Genomic DNA, 26,757 nt, shown 5'->3' on the forward strand with positions numbered 1-26,757 from the left:
CTGGCCAGTAATACATGGAAACGTTCTTTTTAGCTTTCATCATTGTGACCCACAAAGGCTCTGATCCATTCCACCAGAGAGGCAGCAGGCTTTCTTTATTCACACCAATATCAAAAGATACATTTGCCTTCTGGTCCCACATGTAGTTTCCAGTCATCTGATGGACCTCACAGTGGCGACCTTTGAGAGTGAAGAAAAAAAGCAGCACAATCAGATTGGTGTTCTTCAGTAGAAGGATGCTGGCAGCACTGCCACTGCTACTACTGGATCATCCAGCAAATCAGCTGGAAAGCCGTGACTTGAATTCAGAGATCTCTTACCTTGTGACCATTCATAAAATCTCCCTGACTCTTACCTTTTACTGAGGTGCTCCAGTTTGCTCACTAAATCCCCCAGTTCAGACACCCAAAAGTTAGTTGCTGAAGCTTTTCATCCCCCACGCATTCCCCTCACAATCAATGGATGAGAAGAGTCATGTCTAGAAAGCAATTCATGCCACCCTAAGACAGGCATCTCAGGTATCTGGAGGTGCATATACTCTCTATTATTGGTAGAGAAAGATCACAGCCTTTTCTCAGCTTCAGGCAGCCAAATTTTAGACAGCTGAGGCCAGAAGAAACAAATCTCTCACCCCATGGCCTGCTCAACATTTCAGCCCCACACAAAAACCATGTCAGCAGCAGCCCACGGGTGCCACAAGTTTGGCTGACACCTGGTTCCTTCTACACACCCAACACCTGCCAAGTCTGAGGCCATTTTAAGGTACCCATCAGCACTCACAACCAGAGGGCTGTGGGAAGCAAGCTGTGAACGGAAGGTGATAAGAGCACAATCTAGAATCATAGAAAAAAGATTGGGAAACTTGCATTTCTTATTCCTTTATCCATAGGGCACGTTGTTTTTCTGCAAACAGGCAAAAACTAGGCAAACACATTTTATTTTCCATTATTGTTAGCTTTTCTTTTTTTTCTTGTAATGATCATGCTTTGTTCTTGGTTGTGGGCACAGCAATCATTTCATCAGACATGTTCAGGCCCCTTATTGTATCGGAGGGGCCCTTGGGCAACTTCATATTACAAGAAACTAGTATATAATAACTGAGATATGTCTTCTACTTCTTGTAATTGACAGAGAGAAGATACCATATTTTAGGAGTTATTCTGAAGATGAATTAACAGAAATGGGAAAAGAAATGTTGAAGATTAAGTGGTACTAGAAGTTCCTTATTTCCATATCTTAAAAAGCAACAGAAGATTGTGTTAGACACTGTCCTCATTAGCTGGTGAGTCATATTATTGCAGGGATCCAGATAACATGCTTTGATTATTTTGAGCCTGAGCATGGTGATCAGAACTGAAATAACCTTGGTATTCTTATTCTGTTATTTCAAGCAGAGGACTCTGTATACTTTGGGTGCATGTGATCTTGAAATGGATTTTGAACTCTCCTTCCCTACTAAAAAGTATTTCAATTATGCAAAACATTTCCTCCTTCCCAGAGGAAAAAAGTGGTCCCAGTTTGTGGCAGTCACTACTTACCATACTTAGCAAACAGGTTTAATATAGGAGAACTGGTAGATTGGATGGGCAGTAATTTGTTCTCTTCAGGCTGTCAAGTGCTCTCTTTGCTGTAAGTCTCAAAAGAGATAGGAAGGAAGGAACTCTCTATAATGCATCAAAAACACAGGCCTACAATTTACAGGACAACATCAGCTTCTTAAAGTCCATGTATTCCTAAGCATCTATCAACCTGATAAACTGCAGCAGGTAATTTGTGCCAGCCTGGGAAACTTGCAGGTGAGTGCTGAAGTTCTGTCAGTGTGAAACCTACAGATTAGGTATCTGTATGATGTATGGTGTAGTCTTCGTATACAAACAATGGGCTCTAGCTGCTACTGATCCTATAGGACTTAAGGTCTGCTCTCTGTTTATCCACATTTTTAAGGAAGAGATTGGAGACTGTTCTTTGTAGTATTGTAGGGAAGTTTAATTAACTGTTTGAACTAATACAGAGGACAGTGTTCTGTTCTCTGCATTAGATTAGTTCAATTTTCTATGGACTCCAAATCCTTTTCTTAATATTGAAAAAGAGGCCTAGAAGACTGTAAGGCATCAGTTTTCATTGCAGATGTGCCTGGTTCACAGGGTCAGAAAAGAAGATCAGGTGAGCAACAGAACAAAAGACGTGACCATTTAAGGCCATTCACGTCTGCTTACCTGAGGCCTGTATCTCAGACCCTAGACTTGTTTGGAAGACATCAATAATCAACTAATTATTCTTTTCCTTGAGTTGCTCCTCCCAAAATTCATCATAAGTAAACACTGTTCAAAAAGTATGCCTGACCTCTAATTTTATTTTTGACCTTTGTTAATCTTCAACCATGGCTATTCTGAGCCTTGCTCACTAGATTGAAAAGCCCTGGAATAACTGGCATTTCTGCCCCTGTCCCCTCCCCCACAAGATACTTGTACACAGAATCAAGGCCATTTCTCAAGTTTCTTTTGGGTCACATGTACAACCCCAGTTCTTTATATCCCCTGTTTTCTCCAGCCTAAGAAAATTACATTTGGTGTGCTTCTTTTGAATCATTATCAGAATAGCAACATGGTGCTAGGGAGTCACCATAACATTCTGGATTTATTATTTCTTCCATTACTGCCACTTTCCTCTGTAATCAAACATTATCTTAACAGTTCCAAAAATAGAAGCAGGGCAGAAAGTACTTTCAGCATACAGATGTCATTATTTACACTCACTGTAATTGTAGTAAAAATTACTCCTTCCTCAAGCAAGAGAGGAAAACAAAGAGGGTATAGTTCCCAGGAATATGATAACTGCTGTATCCTTCTGGAGGAGAGCCAGTAAGTTGGGTTTTTTTTTGCAAGTCTGCATGCTACAGCTTACTTGGACACTACACTTCATACAGCATTTGTCTAAAGCACATTCCCATGTCTCCAAGCACTTTCGTCAGCATTCAAATGAATCTCTGCAAAACAAAGACGAAACTTAAAAAACCAGCAAAACACACAGCCACTTGGCCAGCCACAACAGCAGCACAGTAACGCTGCGTGCTCTGCACCCTGCATTGGCTGCGCCTGAGATCCGGAGACCAGAGCGTGCACTCCTGGGCCATTTGCCATCTCTGCACTGAGCAAATCAGATTCATCAGAGAATCCACAGTGTGCATATTCGCCAATGCAGCAAAGGTACCGTAACCTGATGATGAGCATCAGCACATCCATTTAGCTAAATGTACTATGAAGTATTATATATATGCCTTGCCATTATGATGAGACCTTTCCTCTTGTGTCCCACCATGATGTCCCCACTCTCTAGAAAGTGACAAGAGTTGGGGGGGCAGATGCAAGCACAAGCTCCCAATGGGCTATACAGGCTGGGGAAGAGTTAAGTTCTTCCATGCAAACAGCTGGATGACTTGCCTTGGGAAGTGCTCTGCTCTGCTTATGCTGCCTGCCATAAGGATGAAGAAAGCAGGACTTAGAAGGCACCAGCACCATATTCCTGTTCTGGAGCAGATATAGTGGTTGTTGTCCCCAGGAACTGAGCTTTGATATAGGCCCTGCTCTGCTGTTCCCCTGATGGGTCTCATCTGCTCTGCTTTGAAATGAAAGATCACAGGGTGAAAACAAAACCCATGTGCTAAACCTGAAGTAGCCTGGAGAAGGCCAGAGCTCATGAGAAGTCTGGGGGGAATGCTGGCCTGGGCAAAGTGGCCCTGCCATCTGCCCAAGTAAAACCAGTATTTGCATAATGTGCATGGACAATTCATGTTTCAAAGGAACTTGCTGGCAAAGTCTTTCCAAATTTTTATGACCTCTAATACCAGACAGAGCCAAAGCATAAACACATTAGACTGCACCAGGTAAGACTTCGCAATTCAAGCTGGATCACATCAAAAAGCACAGAAAAAAAAAATCTCTGCTACACACAGCATTATTTTTTTCCCTAAAGGGGATTCATTTAGTAAGAGCTTGAAACTCTTAATTCAATGCTTTCATCATGGGGCCAGGGCTGGGGTGCACAAAAATTGCTTATAAATCATTCAGCTGAAGTTTTGCAGATGCTTTCTTATGTGGGAAGTCAGGTCTTGTGTCCTGGAGAGCAGGGACTCTGAGCTGTTGGTTGCTCTCCGGAATTGTGGTGGGCTCAGGGACCACTTTGGGACTCCTGAACCTCCAGAGCTGGGTGTGGCTCAAGGGCACTGAAGGTCCAAGCACTACAGAGGGCCTGGACAGAACAATGGACAAGCTGCTGCCTGTACTATTAGACAGAGTATGAGCCTCTGGCAGTAACTTCAGCTCTAGGCTAAGAAATACCTTGGTACATGAATGTCCACTTAGCTAATAGCTGGTAGTAGGTAGTAGTTGTGAGGTTGTAGCTAGTAAGAAGGAAAAAACTCTGTATTTCAATTTGTAGCATTGTGAACTTGTGTTAGAAAAAACTTTCTGTTCTACACTTCAGAAGCATTTCCATTTTTTTAACTGGTAGAACGCAAACACAGATTTTTGCAATATTTTGTTCGTGAAACAGAAAAATCTTGACACTTGGAATTGCAGCCTTTCTGCAGGTGGTGAGTAAACAAAGTGAGAGGAAGAATGTGAAAATGAAAATCCTCCTGGTTCCTACTATCTTTTCCAGCCCGTTCTTGCTGGGATAGTACCCTTTCCCTACCAGTTAATAGTATTACCACAGACTTATTCATTTTATTTATTTATTTATTTATTCTTTATTTATTCTTTTGCTTCCCAACACAGAGTTTTAGAAATGGAAAGCTAATGAATCCAAGAAAAGTAAGAGACTTGATTTCAGAGCTGTATGTCACAAACAGAATCTTTTAAATCTTTACTGCTGCTGGCATCTGTAGCTCTTTAAGAGGACCAAAAAGAAAAAATCCTTTTCCCTTGTGACTCATCATGCGCTCTGTCCTTCTGGATTTTTTCTAAGCTTGGACAGTGAAGTAGAGATAGTTTTAGTTCATGTGTGTGTAATAAACTTCCCTGTTATACTCCTTACATTTTTTTACCTCAGAAAACACACAGGTATTGCTTACATAGTTAAGAACTTGCTTAACTGCTGAACAGAAATTGTCAGCATCCTTTTCTGGACCAGGCTGGTGTCAGGATGCCATTAACTGTGCAGCAGAAAATATCCATCCACTAGAACCATCACCAGGATGGGCTTCCTTCAGGTACTGAGTGGAAGGAGCCTGGAGCTGCTGTACTTTAAATCAGAAAACCTCTCACAGCAAACAATAAATATACTAGTATGTGTGCACATCAGCCAGACTCCAGAAGATTCCAGGGTGGGGAGCCCAAATGGTATTTTCTCCCAGTAAACATGGAATAAACAGGACTCAGTGTATGTTGATTTCCTGTGCTCAGGGGAAAACAGATGTAGACTGACTGTTTGTTAGACTTCAGCATCATCCACCAAAGCCCTTCAGCAGTTAAGTATGCCAACATCAAGAGTGAGGAGTGAAGGGAAGATTGCTGAAACATGGAAGCTGGGTGAAACCTTCAGTCTGGCAGAGTAGAACTTGATGTCACCTATTCCTGGGACATCGGCCATGTTGCCCTGTTCCCTACTGCCATGCAGAGGAGGAGGTGATGGCATATGCAGGGATGAGCAGCAGTGGCTGAGGAAACACCATACACCACCCCTGTATTTCAGACAAGCCCTAAATGTGCCATCACCGTGTTGCAGCGAGTCTGGGACGGCCCTGCAAAGGCCACAGCCCTCACTCTGGGTGCAGGAGACTGAAATATCCTCTACCTTTTCCTCCATCCCTCAATCTTCATGGGACCTCACAGCCCCTTTGCCACTTATTTAAGATCAGGTCCTGTCCAAAGAGGCACATGGAGGATCCTTGCTGGCTCCTCTCAAAGCAGTTCCCCAGCCATCTCTGCAATCAGGGGCTCCCTTTGCTTCCCATGGAGGCCAAGTGAAATATGTATCTTGGATGTGGGACTGCACATAGGCAGCTGGCACATCCTCATGGAAGACCTGCCAGAAAGACTTCAATTCTAGCTATGATCCTGGAAAAGAAATCCTTTCTGGATTTCTGTCTCAGATGTGATACTGTCCATGTTTATGCTGGCTGGAAATATGAGGCACCCCTGAGTGCTCTCAGCTGGGGGGGGACTTCAGGAGAGCTGGACTGCAAGGAGTCCTTCATCACCGCTCCAACACCTGCAGCTTGTCAGGTGAGGGAGACCCTACCACAGCATGAGCAGCTTTTCTTGACAGATACAGCACGAGGTGCTCTGAAGCAGTAACTCCTGCTTGCAGCGGTTACAGGGGAGACCTCAGACTTTGCACTGAACTTGGCATGAGCACTCCCTGCAGAACCAGGCCACAACAGGGAAAGGGAAAAATTAAAAACTCCCCACAGGATAACAATCCGAGGTGGCTTGTGGTCTTAATTCCTTCCTTTTCAAAACAAACAGCACATGGTGTGATTAAGGAAGCCTTTTGAATAGATGTATTTGGACTCCTTCTTCCCTCCCTTGCCAAGCCCACAAAAAGTCCTGCAAAAGCTCTGTCACAGCAGCAACATCTCCTTTTACCTAATTCTCCATTTCATGTTTTTCAGGGCAACAGTTGCAACATCGTAATTGCACCATGGAGAGCAAGAACACCAGGTAGGATTCAGTCTAGCAGCTCAGAAAGCAACCCAACCACCTGAAAACAAGTCTTTATGCCACAGTAGAAGCCAATACTAAGAAACGTGGCATGAAGGAAGTTGCTAGAGAAGACTGCTGGGGAAGACTTTCAAAGAGTTGGATTTTAAGCTAGCACATCCTTGAGCTACCATGCACAGCACCAGGTTTTTGTAACAAAACAGCTTCTCTGGTTGCTTGTCAGTGAGATCCCTTTGCACCAGCACTGATTTTGCTTCTGTTTGATGCTTCTTCATGCAACTATCAGGTCATGATGCCATGCCCTGGCCTGCAGGAAGACTGACGCTTCATCCCAAGCTCTGAATTACTTTGTGATTTTACATAAGGAAGCCAAACCATTAATATTTTTCTGGTTTCTACGCTCTGGTTTTCTTTCTCATAATTGTGGTAGGTTTGCAGGAAAGGAAAAGACCTCTAAGCAGGCTCTGGGCTTAGGTTTTCTGTGTGACTTGGGGAAGCTCCAGCAAATATCACAGGTTAACAGCAGCAGCAGGTATAAACAGGAGGGGGACCCATGAAGAGCTCTGCATGACCACTACATGCACTACATGACCACAGGCAATTCACCTCCCTCCCATGTTTCCCTTCAAAAATTTATACTTTTAGTTCACCAGGCTGGACCCTATTTGTCCTCTGGTGTTGGTGCTTCACCCAGCACCTCATCTCAGCAGAATGGGGTGTGATTCTCATTAGTATACATTAGATAGTTGCTTTTAGATATGTGGCTCTTGGTCAACAGTTACAGTTGCATCTCTTTAGTTATAGCTTTTAAAATCTCGGTACATTTGCCATTTCCTATGAATATTAAATTCAGTCAGGCTGCCCTCTTGAAATCATTGGTTAAGTAAAATATAATGACTAGAAGATCCTGCAGATAGTTGGGCAGCTGTGCTGCGTGCCATTACTTGTGAGCTGTCAGTGCAGAGGAGTGCTGTGCTCTGGCAGGGCCAAAGGGTGAACTTTGGCATCTGCACTGAGGCTGGTGCTGCTGATCTCCATAACCTCTGCCTGCAGGTCTGGGCAGGAGGAGGAGGTGGTGAGTTCGTGTTTGAGGAGACTAACCTGTCCCAATGATGATGGTATCTGAGGGGCAGAGTCCACTGCCCTCCTCCAAAGCCACAGAAATGAGAGAGAATTTCTCTCATTTAGTAATAACTCAACCGCTTGGTAGTCATGAAGGTTGCATGGATGTGGGGTGAAGGGCAGTAGGCAGAAAGGAAAGGCCTTGCTCACAAGAATGAATAGAGGCAAGTCAGATACACACAAACTACAACACTTTTATGCACATGCTGTCCAAGACCTGGCAGCCATATTCCTGAATGGATGTGGAACCATAAGGCCTTGTGAATGAGCAGAGAAAGAAGGGACAGGAGTATTTATCAAAACAAATAAACAAACAAAAAACCAAAGTAGGATAGAATGAACAAGCCAGGGATGGGAATGTGCAGGTAGAGCCAGAAATTTCTTCAACTGATTTAGTTGAAAGAAGCCAATATACTATGAAGACAAATACAACGTTTTGGAGGTTAAAATTTGAATTTCTTAGCAGCTCATGAAACAGCAGTGTAGGACAAGACATGAAGAATAATTTGTTCCTGATTTCCCAGAAGAAACTGTGGCAGCATTTAACTCCCATACATCCCAGTTGCAAACAGAAATAAAACCAGTTGCAGTTGTGTCTCCCTGCAGCAGAGGGGATGCATGGCTGGTGAGATGAGATGAAAGCTTCCCCATGCCCATACAGCAGCACCAGGGAGACAGTAGCCTCCTATTCCCTAAGCAGGTCATTAGAGCAGGATGCTTGTGTCACCCTGCCTTGCTGAATTTTCTCCAAAACCTGTCCCAACTCTGCAAATTAAATGGATGCAGACTCAACACAGCTTAACACTACATCTGCCACGTTCTCTGCACTCCTAACCACACCACCCCATAAAACCTCCTTTCAGTGGAAATGTCACCATGGCCCCAAAGGGTAAGAACAGTGAAGCTATGGGATTTACTCTGCTGTCATGTCAGGACACAGTTATAGGGTCCACTAACACCCCAAGGGCTCAAGGGTAGTCTTGGGTCTTCCTCTGGGCGTGTTCATCACCTAAAACTTAGTCCTCAATTGGTTCCTGACCTACTTAATACTACTGTGACTCATGTGTTAGGAAGGTGAATTGATATTTGCAATTATATTGTATTTGCATTGATATCCTTATCATAAAGTCAGGCATACTTGCAAGAAGAGTTGAGCTTAGTCTCACAGACTATCTTACTGCTACAGGTTGAAGTGCAGAACTCTACTAAAAATATGAGAAGTCCAGTAGTGGTGTTTCATCACCTGAAACAAAACTCTTTCTTTGTGAGTACAAAGTAGGATATTTTCAAAACTCCTCAAAAGGCTGATTATAGACTTCACTATATGTATACACACTTAGTAGGAGTGATGACTAAATGTGGTTAGGAGTGAAATGTTGCTCAATTTTCTTCTTCTCTTTAACAGCTCCATCCAAAGATTTTTTGCACCTATGAGGTATTAGGTCGGTTTGCCTATGTACACCTGAAACATGACCTGGAGTGGAACACCTCTGTTTTCAGTCACGACATTTATTCTGCATTCATATATTTGCACCAAATAATGAAAATAAAAAAAACCAAAACCAACCCTGTGATGGGTTTTATACTCTGATCAGAGATGAGCAAAGAGAAAAGCATTTCTCTTGAAAGAGAGGGAAGAAGGGGTTAAGCAGTTTCAAAACAAGCTGGGCACAACTGATGTCAGATTTTTGTCTTACAATGGCATCTATTTGCTTTCCCAGCAAGCAGTATATGAATCACTGGGCACTGCATTGTTCCAAGGATAGCGGAAGATGCCACATATCTTTGGAGAGGATAGATTTTCTTACTCCTCCTCATTAGGTGGAAACTCTTGTTTATTCAATAACTCCAGAGAAAAATCCAAGTAGAAACTCCAGAAAAAAAACTTGTTTCGTTGGGTTTTCTTGGTTTTTTTTACTTAACTGTTGTTTCCTTGGTGTCTGTCTCTGAAGGAATTGGCCCAGCTGTACTCTCTGCACCTTCCTAGTGTCACTGTAATCATGTGTCCTCCACATAAGATTAAAAGCAAATTGGCACCATGAAAACTATGACTGCCCTCTCAATTTTCTGAAAGCCTGCCCTGGACATTCTGAAAAACTGCAGGGGAGCAAAAGCAAAAATCCTGACTTTTTTTCCATTTGGCTGTTTTGAATTATTACAGATATGAGTACTTAGAGCAAAGTTAAGAAAACAGAAAATCTACTGAGTTAAAAAGAAATTTAATGCTGAACTTGCCAAAACAGACCTGCTGACTGAAAATAAGTTCTTAGTGTAGCCACACTCAATGCATGCACACACATGCATTTTTATTAAAGCCCCTGAGCAGTCTCTGTATTCATTTTCCATGCATTCCCAGTTGTTTTTATGTTCTATATGCTCACACCAGGGAGTCCCAGCTGGCCATGATGCTGAGGTGTTAGCAGGTAGGGACCTGGCTACACTGCGGATAAACAAAGGGAGCTTCAAAAATTAGCTCCAAGTGGCATTTCCTAGTTTGGAACAGGTTTCACGGAAAAAAATCTGGGTTGTAATACCACAGTGCTTTTAAACTCCCAGCTAAAAAAAGCACGACTTGGGTTATTTTTATATCTTCTTCAAAAGAAAAAGTCACAGGGAGCTGTTTTCCACTTCAGCACTGGGAGCTGGCAGCTCTGAAGAGCATCACAGCGCAGAAATACACGTACTCACCTGTCATCAGCGTGTAGTAATTTGGGTAAGAGAGGCTGGGGAAGTCTGGGGTCATGTAATCCACCTTCACCCCCATGTTCACAATGTCCCGAAAGCCCGGCAGACCCTCCAGCTCGCTGTCATCAATGTAGTCGAAGCGAAAGCCGTCGAGCAGGAACACCAGGAGCTTACGGTGGGCCGAGGAGGCGGCGGGAAGCAGCAGGAGGGCGGTGAGGGCAGCGCCCAGGAGGGCGGCGAGGAGGCTGCGGCTCTCCATGGCAGGAGGCAGTGAGGGATCTGCGGCAGCTCCGGGGCCGGACCTGGCACTGCTGTACCGCTCCCGCTTCCAGCGCCCGCGTTAAAGCTACAGCGCTGCCCCGCGCCGCAGACGTGGGAGGTCACAGGTTAATTGCAAGCAGATGATTAACCTCGAGCTGAGGAAAGAGCTCAGTACTTCCCAGCTGCAGGAAAAAATGCTTCGCAGCGATGGGGAACACACAGCATAAAAGTAACCGGAGCCTCTCAGGACACTCCGCAGACACTCCCGAGGCAGTGTGGGCACGCTGCCCGCTGGCCTCCGGCGAGGAGGGGCCGCGACGGCAGCGCGCTCCCACCGCCGGCAGCGAGCGGAGCCCGCTCCCCGGGCAGCCCAGCTCCGCGCCGGGGCTGCGGCTCGCAGGGGTCTCGCAGAGAGGGGCTGCACTCTTTGAAACACAGACTTACATCTCCAGCAGCGCGAACGCGGGCTTTCTTCTCATCTCTCCGGCAGTGGCTTCTGATAGAACTCAGAGTGAGATTAAGACAAAGCACCTCCCCCCACCTGGGAAGTGCAGTATGTGTGAGCTGGGGTCTAGCATTTCCATGGTACGGCGGTACCGCAGACCACCAGCTGAGCAAACTCACCTCTCTCTACATGCATTCGAGTCCCTGCAAATGACCCTGTCCTCTCTGCTTCCTCTGTGCTGCCCTGGGACTAATCTAGGTCCTGATGCACCGGTAGAAAAATTTAGCTTCAGCAAGATAATAATTGATACATTTATTTTCTGGCTGTTGATATTATTTAGATATTAAGTGCTGGGTGGTGCCTAATTTCATATTAAAAATGAAAAAATGTTCCCATTTTAGTAACGAGTCACCACCAGGTTCTTCTCCTTCACATGAACCTGGCTATACCTCTAATGTAATGCCAGAGTCTGTTGTACACCATAACTGCACATTAACTTGCTTTACTTTAATTCTTTTTCCCAAATAAAAGAATTTCGTAGCATTGTCTAACTGTGGGAAATGGCCTTTACAGATGTTTACACCTGGGGAAAGTTGTAATAGATAGCTGGCCACCATTCCAGTGTGGGCATCTGAATTTCTCTTTGCTCCTTACAAAGCTCCCCATTGCACATCCAGCACATCCAGTTACCTCTTACCAAACACTGGGCTGATGCAAGCTCATTAAGACGGCTTTCAGCCCCCTTTGCCCCAAACACTTATTTACCCCCTTGCAAACCCCCTCGTGTCCTGGCTTGCCTTTTGCACAATGTTGTACTGCATGCTGGTGCCTGTGAGCCAGAGCTGCTGCATGCAGGTCACCGCTCCCAGGACTTGGCTGGAAACATGCTGTCCCTGCCCTCCTCCCACAGGTCTCCCAGCTCAAGAAAGACGATGCCCTGTCAGGGGAAGGGGTGCTGGGACTTTTTGTAGGAGGTAGTCATTCCAGGAAGGCGGAAGAGGATGGAGTAGGAGCCTGAAGCCAAGCAGAAACTGCTTAGGCCCTTCAGATGCCTGTGCTTGTGTTCATCTTCTCAGTAAAATTCCTCATGCTTCCTCCCTATTGGTGGACTAAATGCACTCTTCATGGACATCTCTCTCTCTGTGATGTGCCCAGCCATGTTTTTTCTTCCCTTTGTTTTCATGTGCCGCTTTTTCCATTCCCATCTTGGAGTCCAGTACTTGGGACATAGGCTCACATCAGTTAAACGTGAGCCAAGGACTTGGAGCATTTCTAAGCTCCATCTCAGGGATCTTTAAAGCAACATAGGGAACTAGCCATTCAGGGCTTTATCCCTCTTCACATAACATTTACTTTTGAAGCCTTACATTGCTAGCTATCATCATCTTGACAACTTTAATTCTTTGTTTTGACTTTTCTTATCTTGCTTGGCTTCAGTTAATTTATTTTCTCACAGCGCAGAAGCAGTTTTCTCAGCAAAAACCAACCCAGGGTCACACAGCTGCACCTCATGTCAGAGACAGCTGAGCCCTGGGGCCATCCATAAAACTTCATGCCCACAAGAGAGACATCTGGACTGTGGTCCCCAGTCTGCTGGGATGATAACAGGTCCTGGTCTCCTGAGCAGACATTGCCTGGGACAGCCAGGTGGTGCTGGCATACTCTAACCTGAAGTTTGAAGGAAAACACACAAATCCTACCATGCAAGGGAAAGCCACGAGGCTGCGTGACCCGGGCAGTCGGTCTGTGCTCTGTCAGCGTCCCAGCCTGTGCAAGGCTGCCACTGCCCTGCCCGCAGGGACGAGGCTGCAGCTGCACACCAGGCTGCTGGGCGACGTGACAGCCTGGGCAGTGCCATGGGCAGCTGCCTGCCTGAGGGATGGCACGCGCTGCGTGTCACACCTATGGACAGTCACCACTCTTCTCAGCCGTCTCCAGACTCCATGGGGTCTCAGCCAAGGATCTGCCACTTCGTCCGCCTCCCAAAGGGAATATGCACATCCTTCTCCTGCTGACCCTGGCCGGACTTCCAGGATGGGAGGTGGCCCTGCGGAATGTGTGTTCAGAGACAGCGCTTCTACCAGTGCTTACTGTGGATTTTCCTTATAGCAAAAACTGTATGTTTTGGGCTTGGAGCCACCTGTAGTGTCACGTCTTGGCCAAACCACTGTGGTAATTTATTATGTCCATACTTATGTTGAATGAGCTCAGAAACATGTCCAGAAATGGGGAGGGAAATATTATTATGCACTTCTTGGCAGACCCACGAGGACATTCACAATGAGGTCTTGGCTTGTCCTCTAATAGGTGGCTTCTGGAATTACCAGCAGGGCTCAGCAGGAACAACAGCTGCTACCCATGAAGGAATGGGATAATAAAGGAGAGACAGTAAAATGTCTAAGATGGACTCTCACCTTGAAAGGACGACCAGGTTTTTGAGGTGGTTAGACCAAGAAGCCAGGCTTCCATCATGAGATGGTACAAAATACATGTCTTCTTAACATTTTAAGGCATTAAGAAATAATGCCTTCCTTTCAAAAGGGTTGCAATCTTCTATTTAACAGCTCCTTAAGAGAAAGCTCTATCTGAGCTGACAGAGTGGCATGAGAGACAATTGGTGCAAGGTACCATAGCTCAAAGTCTGACTTAAGAATTGGAGATTCACAGGTTTCCACTCAACAAATAAGAGTAAGGCCTGAGAGGGGTTAAAGGACTAGTGAGCCACGTAACTATGACGCTGTATAATACCAACTTGTGTTTTGACAGACAATCCCCCTGAAGAGTGGGACTGGAGCCAAGCAGTCTAGCTTGGCAGAGACAGATCCTAGCAATACATTTCATTCCTGCCAAGCAATGTTGATTTGCTTTGGTTCACATTCATTTGTAAGCACCCTGTCTGCACAAAGCCCCAGCTGGCCGTGGAGACTCCAGCACAACAATATTTTGATACAAATGCTCTTACAAAAGCTATCAGAGCCTGAGCTGGTGTCCAGGGACAACGGTCCTCACTAGTTAGCTGTTAGACAGGGCTTAGGAAGAAGCATGCATAAAGGAAAAAAATCCCTCAACTCAAATTGTACATGAGGAGATATCCCATTGATCCAAAATTGTTTGAGAAAAGATCCTCAACCACTTAGATTGCTCAAGAAATCTTCTTGGCAAAAGCTGCCTCTAGTGTCCTTGAATAAATTTTCTTTTTTTCCCAATCCTACAGAAATCACAAACATGGCAATAGAAATGAAAGAAAATTCTCTGGGCTCACACCAAAAGTTCAATCTGCCTTGTCAGATGTACAAGCCTTCCTGACAGCGCAACTCTATCTGTGCTCATGGGTCCAGGAGCACATGCAAGAACAAGAGCTGCTAAAAGTAAAACACGGTTTCCCTTTTCCCCAGTGAACTAGAAAATGTAAGAGGAAAACCTGTCCTTCTTGCTCTTCTGAAAGAAAGATAATAAGTCATAACATGACTCATCGTCAGCTTCTAATGCCTTTTCAGTTCCTGTTCTCCTTCACACACAGTAGTAGTTGGACGCTTTGGCCAACATGGCCTGACTTACTAGTTTGGTTGTTTCTTTTCTCTCATTAGAGAAGAAGGCAGGCCATATCTAGACATAAAAGCCTTGAGCTGCTTGAATTTCTTTGAAGAAGAGGAAGAGGATTTGTGCCAGTCTGAAGTTTAAATTCTGCTGGACTAAAGTTCTTCTTCCTCTTCTCCCCACCAAACCCAAGATAAAAAAGTCACAGGTGATACTAGCCCCTCTGGGGACTTCCACAGAAAACCTTTGGCAATATGTCAGCTTTCTGAGCTGACAGAAGGTCTAACCTTGGTGGAAGTCATTGGCTGCAGGAGTATAGTATCAGTTTCTTTGCTCCTGCCCTGTGCATTCTCACAAATGCTTCTGCATGGAGGTGTGCATTAGGCAAGGCATCTGCTGCTCCTTCAGATCTTCCTGGATGATACTTTATGTCAAGTCAATTATTTCTGTGATTTTGTGGTGTGCAGTAGTTCAGTCACGAGGAATTCAAGACATAAGAAGTGGGTTGCTCTTGCTGTCAGTCATGTACAGATGTATATGATAGAGTCACATGCCTGTTAGCTACAGAGCATTTCAAAGCTAGAAACTCCAGCTTTCCTGGAGAAAAGCAGTGATCCTTCACTGTTTCCTGAGGCAAAGTTTTCCTCTAACCTACCCATCTGGTATGAGATTTGTCTTACTGAAAACATTCACATGCTGGATAATGAGTACATCAAAGTGGGACAGTGACCACCCTGACTGACAGCCAGGGGCTGTTTAATGCTCTTTGAAGTGCCTCGATTCAGGTAATTGTGATGTTTAGAAAGCACCTCTCCAAATCTCTTACTCTGTCCTTCACTGCAACAGTCACAAGTCATATCAATAACTTTTCTAGTTGAAGAATATCTCTTGGAGATGAAGAAACAATGAACTAGTGGAGACCCCTCAATGGCTCCCAGTTTCCTTGCAAGGAGCTGCATGGGCTTGGTGCATCATTGTCAGCACTGCTCTGTGAATGCTCCCTGACAATGGTCTCCTTGGGGAACAGGCTGTGCTTTCATTAAGTGTGACTAGAATGAACAAAGAGGGTGGCTCTTCACACTATAGCCCTATTTGGGTGTGCAAGGCCTTTTCCCTGGAGACCTGACTGTTAACAGCATAGGTGGGGCAAGTTCACAGGAAGAAAGTGCACCCAGGGGTGGTAAACACAAACAGCACTGACTCCAGCCATCCTAGAACTTTATGTTCTTAGAGAGTGAACAGCAGTATTTATTCAGTGGAAGAACCTTTCAAGTCTTTTGCTTAGCACTTCTCTTAACCCAGTGCTATATGATCACTATCCAGACCTCCAAGATCCCCTTCTCTTAATGGTTTCTCTTGGGCAGTAATTGCAGCCCACTCTCACCCATTTCACACAGATATCTGAGCTGCTGCACTGGACATTCATAGCCAAGAAGAGAAGGAAAGGGTTGGGGGGACAGCCGCAGGGAGAATATGTCTCCAACAGGACTGAACACAGTCAGCGCTGTCTGATGCCAGCCCCCTATATCAGCCAGCTGCTGCCCAGCAGGAGAGGCCACACATCTGCCTGAGCTGGGAAGGAGAGGATGCAAATAAACAGTTCACCAGTGGGCTTAAGCTCATTACACAGGGAACCTCTGTCACTGAAAGATACGTAGGAGCTCTGGGAAGCCTGCACCAGCTTATGGCTGCATGTGACACAAGACCACCTCCCCCCTCACCCCATGATGTGTCAGCCTGAGCACAGGACTGTCCAGCTCAAGGGGAGGGTGTCATTGTCTTGGACTGAAACCAGTCTTCACCCCTTCCAAAGAATTTGAGTTTTGCTTGGATATCAACCCATCTCCACCACCACTGTTTCCCCAACATTTATAACCCATGTCTCTGCAACTTTACTACTTAATTAGCCCAAGACCGTGCTTGTTTGAATGTTGGTGTCCTGTACCACAGGGATTTTTACCTCATTGAGGAAACCTTATGCAATGCATTTCTCTGTCAAAATCAGAGAAGTTAGTTTGCTATATAGCAAAACCAGATAATCAGTCCTAAGCACCTGGATACTGTATATTCTACTTCATCTCTGCTGTGTGGTCATGGCTTGTATGGTGGGGGACTGTGGTGAAGGATTTTACTGCTATTCTAGAAACAGGGGTCAACATGTAATGGTGTGAGTGGGAATGGAAACTTGGCAAGCTAAGCAGGTTGATCAAGATTACTTAGTTTTTATTTAGTATAAAAAATAAAACTATAATCCGCCAAATAAACTAGGTGTTACTAATCCTGCCGTGCCGTGACACTAACGTGTTCCTCAGGACTTGAACTCAACGCATCCATTCATATGCCATGGCTCCTCCAAGAAAACAATAGGGTATTCTGCACGTCCACCAGTGCCTTGCTGTCAGTCATGTACAGATGTATATGATAGAGTCACACGCCCGTGTAACACAAGCCAGTTTATGACCTTGCTCGAGCATCAGCCTTAAAGGATGAAAGTATGAGATTAAAGTCTAACAACCTTGCACAATCTTACATCCATCTAGTGCTAGTCAACTGCAGACCTATTTAAGTAAAGTATTTGGGTTTCAGATTTTCCCATTAAATGAGGGGTAATTTGAGAGCTTAAAATATCTGGCAAATCAGTGTTCCAGTGCCTACTTTCCAAGAATAAAATAGAATTCTGTGTTTGATCTTTCTGCTAGATTTCTACATGGAGCACAAAGAGACTTAAAACATTAGCTTGAACTTAGTATATGTACAAAGCAAACTATCCAGGTCTAGCATAAAATGTCATTTAAAAAATATTTGGCATTTGGCATCCTTTATAGCCTGGAGGTTATATGGAGTTCAGCTTTAACTTTTGACATTAGTGCTTAAGAACTGAGGGAGTTGGGCTTGCATCGTGATCTAACAAAGAAACAGGTCTTTATTCTGACAGTAGTTATTTAAGCTAACCTGAGAATATTTATAATTAGGCGCCAAGGGCTGGCCTCCACAGGCCTGCAGCAAGCATGCCCTGTGCTGCAGAGAGTTTGCTGCCTACAGTTGCCCTTACTTTTTTTGGTGTGCCACTGCAAATTGTTCAGCTTGGCTTTCATATTTTTGATCTCACCAGTCCTGGCTTTTCATTACTGTATCTGATTAATTTGTAAGGCTATGCTGGAGGTTGAAAACATCACCTGGAAGACACAGCTTCAAGTCTCAACTTTGCCCATTGCTCAGAAACTATGAGTGTCTGGTTCTCATCTCGCTGACTGCTGAGTCACCTCTGGGGAATTCGTTCCCACAGAGAAGAGACAAGTGTTTTACAACCCAACCACTGTTCTGGGTAAAGAAATATTCACATGATATCTGTTTCCCAGCTTTGGGTGTTCCTCCATCAACAAGCTACAACTTCTCAAGCAAAGCCTTGTCTGCATCAGATTTTCTTACAGGTAAAGTCCCATCCCTGTCTAAGCACCACGGATGATGTCCTTCCCTATAGGAAGGTAAGGAAGGTCATATCTTGACATCAGGATCAGCTTTACTTTCTCTCACTAGCTGAGTGCTCAGGTTGGGAAATCCTAACATATTACTTATGGCTGGAGCTGGTCTCAGCAATGGCAGGAATCTTTTATCTGAGGACAGGAGCTAGAACAGCCCTCAGTCCTGGGGTACCTGATCTGATTTTTCCATCTGAGTACTCAGAGGTCTCTGTCTGAGACAAATTCCCTTAATTTCTGTCCTCGTTGTCTCTTACTGCAAGCCAGCACAGGCTTCAGCAGGATTTCAGTGGGATCTGGATGTTGCGGGTAGGATGTTTAATCTGCTCTGAATTCACTATGCCACATCTGCATCCTATTTCCGTTACCTTGATTGTGGCTTTATATTACTGCTCTTCTCCACAGTACTGAGATTTATAATCACATGTTCCAATTCCAGTGGTGAAGACAGTCTGTCATTTGACATTCTTCTGCTCTTTGTCAAGGCCCTTATCATAGACTTGAATGAAATCATACTTTTCTTTTCCCTGAAATATGCCCCAGTGTGGGGACTCCTATTTAGTGCTATATAAACATGCTTTTCTGTTTGCATGGACACCCTGAAGTCAATAGGTTTTCAGTCAACCTCACCTTTCCTAGAAAGCAACACTTCATGCTGCCAGGAGAAGCTGAAAACCTGAAGAACCCCCACTTTCCTTTTCTCCTTGTTTTGTAAATGACTCCAGACTCCAGGGGCCATCTCCTGCCTGCGCAGATACCTCACTGCCTCCAGCCAAGGGGATCCTGCTTGTCCTGCTGTTTTACAAATCTTCTGGTGGCACAGCTTTTCCTCTAGGCCAGATAAGCCCAGCTGGACACTGGCAAACAAGCAAAGGGGGAGTATGTGTGAAGCATGCCTGTATGCGCATGCTGTTGCCCCCTTTGCCTGTGACTGGGCACTGCACTGTGCTGCTCGAGTGCTCCCTTCAGCCGGAATGACTCAGAGAAGTTAAGGCTGAGTTCGTTTCATGGCTTCCTTGGAGAAGAAGCTAAACAAAGCTCTGATCACCTGAAATGAAATTAAGAGAAATAAACAGTAGGAAGTTTACTTCTTCTTCTTCTTGGGCAACCATCATCCCAGGGATCCCAGAAGTCACAGTGCTTTGCATTCTTTCTGGGACGTGATTTTCTTCTGGGAGCCCTCCAATATCAGCTGCCTGATCTATCACCTGTTCAGGGGGCAAGGAAGGTTGTCATGAACCCAAATCACTTCAGGGTCTTCTTTCCCCATACTGTTCCCTGTAGCTCTACCTGAGGCTGACACAGGGCAGGGAGGAGTGGGATGGGCTGGAAGGCACCACAGTGACCCCCATCAGAGAAGCAGTTGAAAATGTGCCCTTTCCCCTGCTCAGGATAACCAGTAAAAACTTTTGTTTGTCATCCTTCCTCTTTTACCATCAAAACAAATAGCACATGAAAATAGTACATGCATCTTGACAAAATGACATTCCCTCAGTGCCACTTTTAGTAGGCACCACAGAAAGGCATGGCAAAGTGGTTCATGTTCCCAAAGTTCATTTTCACTTTGTTTCCGGGGAACCCTGTGCTGTGCCTGTGAGTGCTGGAGGCCACAACTGTTTCCTTTGATATACTGTGTCAGAAGTATTCAGCCCCCCCAACATATTTTTTGAGTGAAAACCTATTTGAAACAAATGGCTTCTTTGTCACAGGTCAGGGCTGATCAGGACTGTGGTACTGGGCTCGGGACTGCATCCTGTTAGGCATGTCCTTGGCTATCTCTCTTGCAGTGGAGCGGAAAACCGTGGCTGAGGCCACATAGGCAGAGCAGAGGCAGCTGGTGGCTCGAAGTGGAAAGCATGGGCTGTTCCTCCAGCACCAGTCCCCTGGGGCAGCCTGACGCCAACCAAGCACTTTGCTCAGTCTGTTTTAATAGCACGTGGCTCATATTTTCTGTGTTTTTCCTCCTGACATTATGCTGATGTGCTAATCCACTGCATGGCAGCAAAATACGTCTGAGATTTCCTGCAGTGCTGTCAGCCGCTGGAACTGGACACCCTGCAATAACCTCCAGGGCCAATGGCCTGCTGCCTCCAATTCCCAGTAAGGACTTATTTTCCTTGGAATGGCCAACACATGCAAAACCTCACTCTGATGTTTTTTTGAAAGAGAAAATAGGTGGCAAAGTGCTTAGCTCTTTCAATGAAGTTTGGAAACGATGGAGAGCAACCATGTGAGCACTGAGTGTGGTTGTCCAGCTTCCAGCACAGAGTTGTTAATCATCTCCTGAATGGCTGTCACAAGCACACCAGATCACAACAAAGAAGCTATTTTTCTTTCATCAGGATTGCTCGTTCAGGATAAAACACCTCTGCTAATGCATTTAGCAGGTGCAAGAAACATTTGAAATGGATATCTTTTTTCCAAGAAATAAGGTTAAGACTTGTTTGCTCAGCTTGTTTGGAGTTTGGCCTATTTTGTTATACTCCCTCACAGCTGGTGTTTCCTCCACATGCTGGAAATGGTTGCACCAGCTCAGAGGCAGCAGAGTCTTAGGAAAACCAGGAATATTTCCAGTACTGCAGGCAAGGATTTACAACGAGCTTTAAGGGGGCATCTCAAACTGTGTCCACCCTGGCTGGACTGGAGAAGTATTAAGGTACTCACACCTGGGTGTGAGGCCCAAATCCAGGAGATGGTCCTTTGCTGTGGAAGCACAGACCGTGCCAATGTACTCTCCACACTGTGTGCACAGTACTGGAGTTATCCCGTCCCTTTCCTGGGGCAAAGAGTCAGTGTCACTGTGGCTGGCGCCAGCTTGACTCTCCCTGAATGCTGGAAGCTCACGCTGCCCCTTGCCAGTCACCACACCTTTCCCCAGGCACTTTCTTGGGCCCAGCATCTCCAGGCTCTGCCTGCATGGCTCTGCCTGCATGGCAGGCTGGGAAGCTGATTTCCAATTTCTGTTCTCCTTTGGGAACTAGTATTCCACAGGGGTCAGGCACATCCCTTGGGAGTGCCGTGAGGTACCACTCCCTGCTCATTCAGTCCTCATCAGCAGTAGCACTGCTGCCATGGTGGAATATGCCACAAGAGTCACCTACAAGTGGTAGATTGGACCAATACTTTCTAAATACTAATTACAAGCATGTTATTTTAAAATGTATGACATGACCATCTGTCAGCAAGACATTGGATAAATGGTAATTAAACATACATTGCATGAGCCTTTAAATGTTTTCCTACTGATGGCACATCTAAAGCCAAAGAAAACAGAAAGGTTAATGCTGCTCATACCCCAGTGCGAGACAGTTTTCTTAGGAAACTGTCTGTGGGTGGCACAGCATTGCTGCCACCAGCCAAAAGGCAAGACTCAAAAGTGCCCTGGAAGCAAGTCAGCATTTCCAAGCAGCCAAAACACGGGACTGAGCAACTTCATTTGTGGGGTACTGATCAGAGGAGCTTGGAAAAGCTCTTCTGAAGAAGGGAAGCATCAGTTTCTGAACCACATTTCGCTCTGGATAGCCCATAGGCAGAAATTCATGATTACTCATCCAAAGCTGTTGTGTTTTATGTGGCCCTTGTCAGCTGCCAGTATCCCTTTCCTCAAAATAAAAGCATTATATGGTTTTATGAAATGTGAAAGCAGCAATGCTTTAGAGCACTGACTCTAAAAGAATACATTATAGCAGATAAGTGGGTTTTGTCATCTTCTTTTGAGCCGACACATCAGATTTAATAATTGAGGTGTGATCTCCAAACAGCCCCTTCTGCTGTGGTTTGCCACGGCAGAGGCAGTGTTTGCCAAAGTGGGCACCTCCAGAAGCAGCTGGCTCAGGAATAAGGCTTCTGGAAGAAAACTCTAATTCTTCAAGTGCTATGATAGCCTTGGTGTAATGGAAGAGGGTTATGAAACCCCAGACCCTGGCTATTACCCTTGATGTATATTGTTTGTGCTATGTCAGACCATTTCCTCCCTAGAGGATCCACCATCCTTACCCCTTAACATTGTGGCTGAGCCAGGAGGAAACCTGTCACTAAAGGATGCTTTCAGTAACTGTAGGGGTTGGTGATGGGCTTGTTCCTCTCCAGAGGTTTGTCTTCAGTGGCTGTTTCTACATGCCAAGATCAACTCTCTGCTATTTTGGTTTTATGTTGGGGAGGCAGATTGCTTGTGGTCTGATGGCAGCAATGAGGCCATGAAGATAAAGAGAGGGTCTGTATCAAACATAAACAGTGGCCATAAATGCATATATGCATATATTTGAGTGCTGCATTAAGTAAAATATGCTATAACTAAAACAATATGAGGGACTATTTTGTCCTTAAATGGGTCAGAGTTAAATATAAAGTATCTCCATGTACATTCTGGAGTTCAAGTGTGTGTACAGAGCAAACAGTTTATGGTTCCACAATATCCCCTGCACCAACTGAACTTAAGTATGAATTCCCTGGTTGTCTGAAATGGGATATCTGATGGGAAAGCTGACAAGAAAGACCACATATTTAAAGGTTAAACAGCAACAGGAAACTTCCTGCGGAAACTTCAATGGCAGGATGCCTGCTCTGTCAGGATGATAAGATCTGCTCCCTGACTCCATCTGACCCTTTTAGCAAAGCCAACTCCTGCATAAACACTATGGACTTTGACCAACAGGGCCTAGGGAGCCCCCTTGCACAAGAATCCCTTCCAGTTTTGTGGGGAAAGTAGAGCATAAACACTTTTTCCTCTTCCTTCACATGTTTATAAGCCTGAAGTCTGTTTCTGCAGCTTCAGATAAAATGCCTGAAAAACCTTTTTTTCCTGACTGTACCATGTGAAAAGGTCAGAACAGATCTAAGCCAAAAATAGAAAAAACACAGGTGAAAGGTGTGATAACTGATAACAGGGTGATAACTGTCCAGCCAGTGAACAACTGTAAGACCCCAGACCCCAAAATAACCATTGAAACAGTTACATAGACTGTGAGGGTATAAAAGCCCAGGGATTCCTTTGTTTGTGGTCCCTCCCTGTAGCCACCCAGGATGAGCTGCTCCTACTGCTGTACCACTCAATTACCTAATGTTTGTCCCTCCCCCGAAATCAGATGCTTGACTCTGCTGCAGGAAATCTAGGGTGGAGAAGTTTCCTTAACAATATTTAATTCTACTTTAGAGTGTTCTTTTATTATTTTCTTTGGTCTTTAATGGAGCAAAGGTACTCGCGGGCTTACGGGTCAGGTTTCTAACCAGATTAGTACAAAGCCAAAGAAATGTCCTCTTCATTCTTCCTTTCAGATCACCGTAAGCATGTTGGGAGGAAAGGCCCTGTCCATGCCGACACTAGATGTCAGCCCAAGCACGCGATTGCATCTGCTCCGAGCTGCAAACGCCTTCCTGCAAATCCATGGAGCAGAGACTGGGAGAGCCTTGGGCTACGCCAGCAACCTTCCCTTGCGGTGAGGGGAGCTGTGGCATTGCAATGGCAAGGGGGGAAAGGAAGGGTGAGCTCTCGTGTCTTTGCACAAACTCCCTTTTATAATAAACATGCATTTCTGCAAGCCAAAACGAGCCACATTTTAAGGGGTGAAAACTTTCACCCGAAGTTCCTGCCCTTGTCCCAGGTATGACAGAAGGCAGCTAACATGTCCTGGAGACCATTAGCTGCCCCTTCCCTGCCCCCACCTCCCGCAGGCTGAGGCTGTCCTGCAGGATCCTGCCAGGGAAGACTGACAGCTGCCGGGTTTCACTGCCGTTGAGAGGGAAAGCAGCTATGACTGCTACCTTGAAGAAGCCAGGAGCTGTGGGCTCGCCTGAGCTCCGACTGAGATGGGGCTAAACTTCAGGTTTTACAGTGAGTGAAACCAGCGCCAGGGAAACAGCACTCCCCAGGGTACTTTCTGCAAGTAGTTTAAACCTCCTTTGGTGTTTTTTCTCCTCACAGCATTGTTGTCCCAGAGTGTTTAGCTCACAGACACCAGTTGCCAAGGCTAGTGTTGACTGAAAACCCTGAGAGAAAAACAGAAATTGCCCGGTGCAAACAGCATTTCCTCATATTTCTACTCTGTCTGGGGACAGAGACAATTTCCCCTTCCCTTGTTTAGAAAACAGCCTTCCTTCCCCATTTCCCTCTCATTCTCCCAAACTCACACTCTGGCAGGCCAGCCTGACTACAGGCTGTGGTGGTGAAATGCCCTTGTTGAACCCAGGGATTAAAGGCTGGAAGTTAATATCTGCTCCTTCGCCTCTGTTCCTGCTTTTCCACCCTCTGTCTTTTAAAAAAATGTGTGTGAGTTTCCCTGTCCAGTGCCTGTCTTTCCTTCTGTCCTGTTATGCAGTGAGAAGCATTCAGGAATCACCCAGGCAAAACCCAGATGAGCTGCAGCCCTGTAGGGTGCAGTGTATTTCCCACATGCTTGTTTGGGACACCCCTGGCCTGGCAAGGCTCACCATAGCAGGGATGAGGTTCCTGCATTTGAACTGGCTGGCACAGAAAGGGCTCAGGCATCCCTGATCTAGGCCTCCTGCTTCCTTGGTGAATTTGCCCCTCATGGAGACAAACCTAGAAAGACCTTTAAGCTCTGGCACTTCTAAAAACAGCTCTTCTTTCAATGAAGGGATTTTCAGCGAAGCAAATGCAAACAATTCTAGGTCAAAAGAACAAGTATTTAAGCTGCTCCAGCCTGGTATCCTGCAGTAGGTAGCTTGTTCTGTTGGCTTAGCTGCTCGGTAAGATGTGTTTCATTGTCTGAACCACTTCCTTAAAGAACAACTAGATGGGTGGTGGACACAATTTGTTCTTGATTATCACTGGGAGAAAGTAGCACAAACAGGCACATGCACTGGTTTGTGGAGTGACTCTTCAGCTGCTGGTTCTTGGGTCAGCCGTGGCAAGGCTGGATTGCAGGGGCCAGTGTGGAAAAGTGTGTGTGACGCCAGGCAGAAGGGGGACTTGGATTTCATTGGCTTGACATCATGCCTTTCCATGGTTTGATTTTTTTATTTTTCATTTCCTTTGCAAAGCTCTGCTCCTGGCCTGGATCCTGGCAACACTTCATTACACAACAGTTGCCATGGCCACTGAAGTGGAGGCAGCAAACAGCACTGCAGCAGCGCTGGCAGGAGCTGCTGCGGCTTCCCAGGCACACGGATTCACGGTGCATGGGTAGGTGGGTGCACGGTGTGCAGGTGCATGACTGCACTGGAGCATAAGTGCATGGGGGTGGGAGCGCACAGGTGCATGGGTGCAAGGGCAGGCATCCCACTGGGGGCCCAGCATCCCTCTGGTCACTTGCAGACGTGAGCATCCCACAAAGGGCCACCAGCCGGGGGCAAGCCATGCCTCACAGAAAAGCTCTGATGTGAATGGGCTGAAATATTTTGCATGGGCTCAGTATGGGCTCAGTATGGGCATCTGCAGCTTTATGCCTGCTTTAGAAATAGGGATGAGTGCTAGAAAGGGAGGGGGTGGAGCTGCACGGATGCTCGACACACTGCCAGCTCTCTGTGCATGTGCATGTCATGAAAGTGATAAAGCCAAAGGCAGCACCCAGGAGTTCAAGAAGTGGGCTTCTCTGAAAAGGCAGCCCACCCCTCCTGTTGGTCCTCTCTCCTGCTGTGCACAGGGCTTGTGAAGGAATGGGAGAGATCATCTGAAGTTGTTGGGGATCACTGGTCTGTCGATGCACTGCAGGTAAAGGCCAAAGGGGAAAGCAGTGCCCAGCAGCCGCTGGCCAGGCAGCTGTAAGGAACAAGTGAAGTTTTGTACAGTGCATACTGGAGCTGGCAGTATGGAAAAGAGGGATTCTGGTGCGGGGCACCAGATCAAGGTGTTTGCTTTTGTCACCTCACCTCCATACGGATTTGTTGAACGCCCCCACAGAGAAGCTGCTGCTGGGGGTTACTCACAGCAACAAGAAGCTCTTGCTAGGGTAGCTGTGGAAGTTGCCAACCATGTTTCCTCTTCATCCCTGCACTGCTGGAGACATTGGGGCAGGATCAGTGGCGCAGATCTGCACTGGCCACCCAAACTCACGCAAGTTTGGTGTGCACTTCTAGCCTGGAAGAAGCGAGGATTTAAATCCACCATTCAGTGGACTGCCAGTGGAGGGGAGGCTGCACTGCCCATCTTGCTGCTGCCCCTGTTGGAGCTGAGATGCAAGAAAAAGGAGTGATGACTTAAATCAGTGCAGTGAGACCAGCTAGTGTTAATTTTGCAGAGCTCTTGGTTACTCATAGTACATTCATTTTGTTTATATTCTGTTCTATAAAACTAAGTAGTTCCTCTCTCAGTGGTTTTATACTCTCTAAAGCGCTCTAGCCCATTTCTCATCCTGTTTTACATTTGTTTGCTTGTTTCTCAAGCCAGTTCTTCCAGCATCTCTTAAATCATGTCTACTGCTGTCTGAATCCCTTCCAGTCTCTTGCCATCTGCTCAGTGCAAAAGTGAACAAAATATTCATGGTTCATAGCAATATAATATAATATAATATAATATAATATAATATATCATAGTAATTCATAACTATGACGTAGAAACAGGAGCCTTGTGCATCTGAAATTTTGGGCCTCCCCAGTCAAATAACATAAA

General features: G+C 45.6%; 1 protein-coding gene and 1 long non-coding RNA gene across 2 annotated transcripts in view; one reads left to right on the top strand and one right to left on the bottom strand.

Moving 5' to 3' along the window:
- ENPP6 (ectonucleotide pyrophosphatase/phosphodiesterase 6) overlaps window positions 1-10,927 on the bottom strand; it is a 32,663-nt gene extending 21,736 nt beyond the window's left edge. Inside the window, exons 1-2 of the mRNA XM_042014904.1 lie at window positions 10,473-10,927; window positions 1-180 (exon numbers count right to left, since the gene is read on the bottom strand). Coding sequence (XP_041870838.1) covers window positions 1-180; window positions 10,473-10,728 — 436 coding nt within the window. The 5' untranslated portion in view covers window positions 10,729-10,927. The remainder of the gene's footprint in view (window positions 181-10,472) is intronic.
- LOC121658242 lies at window positions 3,059-9,344 on the top strand. Its single transcript, XR_006013900.1, has 3 exons — window positions 3,059-3,206; window positions 6,614-6,662; window positions 9,190-9,344. It is a non-coding gene; the product is annotated as an uncharacterized LOC121658242 (long non-coding RNA).
- Window positions 10,928-26,757: the final 15,830 nt, after the last annotated feature.

The sequence above is a fragment of the Corvus kubaryi genome, unplaced genomic scaffold, assembly GCF_017639235.1.
Source record: "Corvus kubaryi isolate FWS band 111438036 unplaced genomic scaffold, C.kubaryi_AGA036_p1.0 split3-131, whole genome shotgun sequence".
In the NCBI taxonomy this organism is placed as follows: domain Eukaryota; kingdom Metazoa; phylum Chordata; class Aves; order Passeriformes; family Corvidae; genus Corvus; species Corvus kubaryi.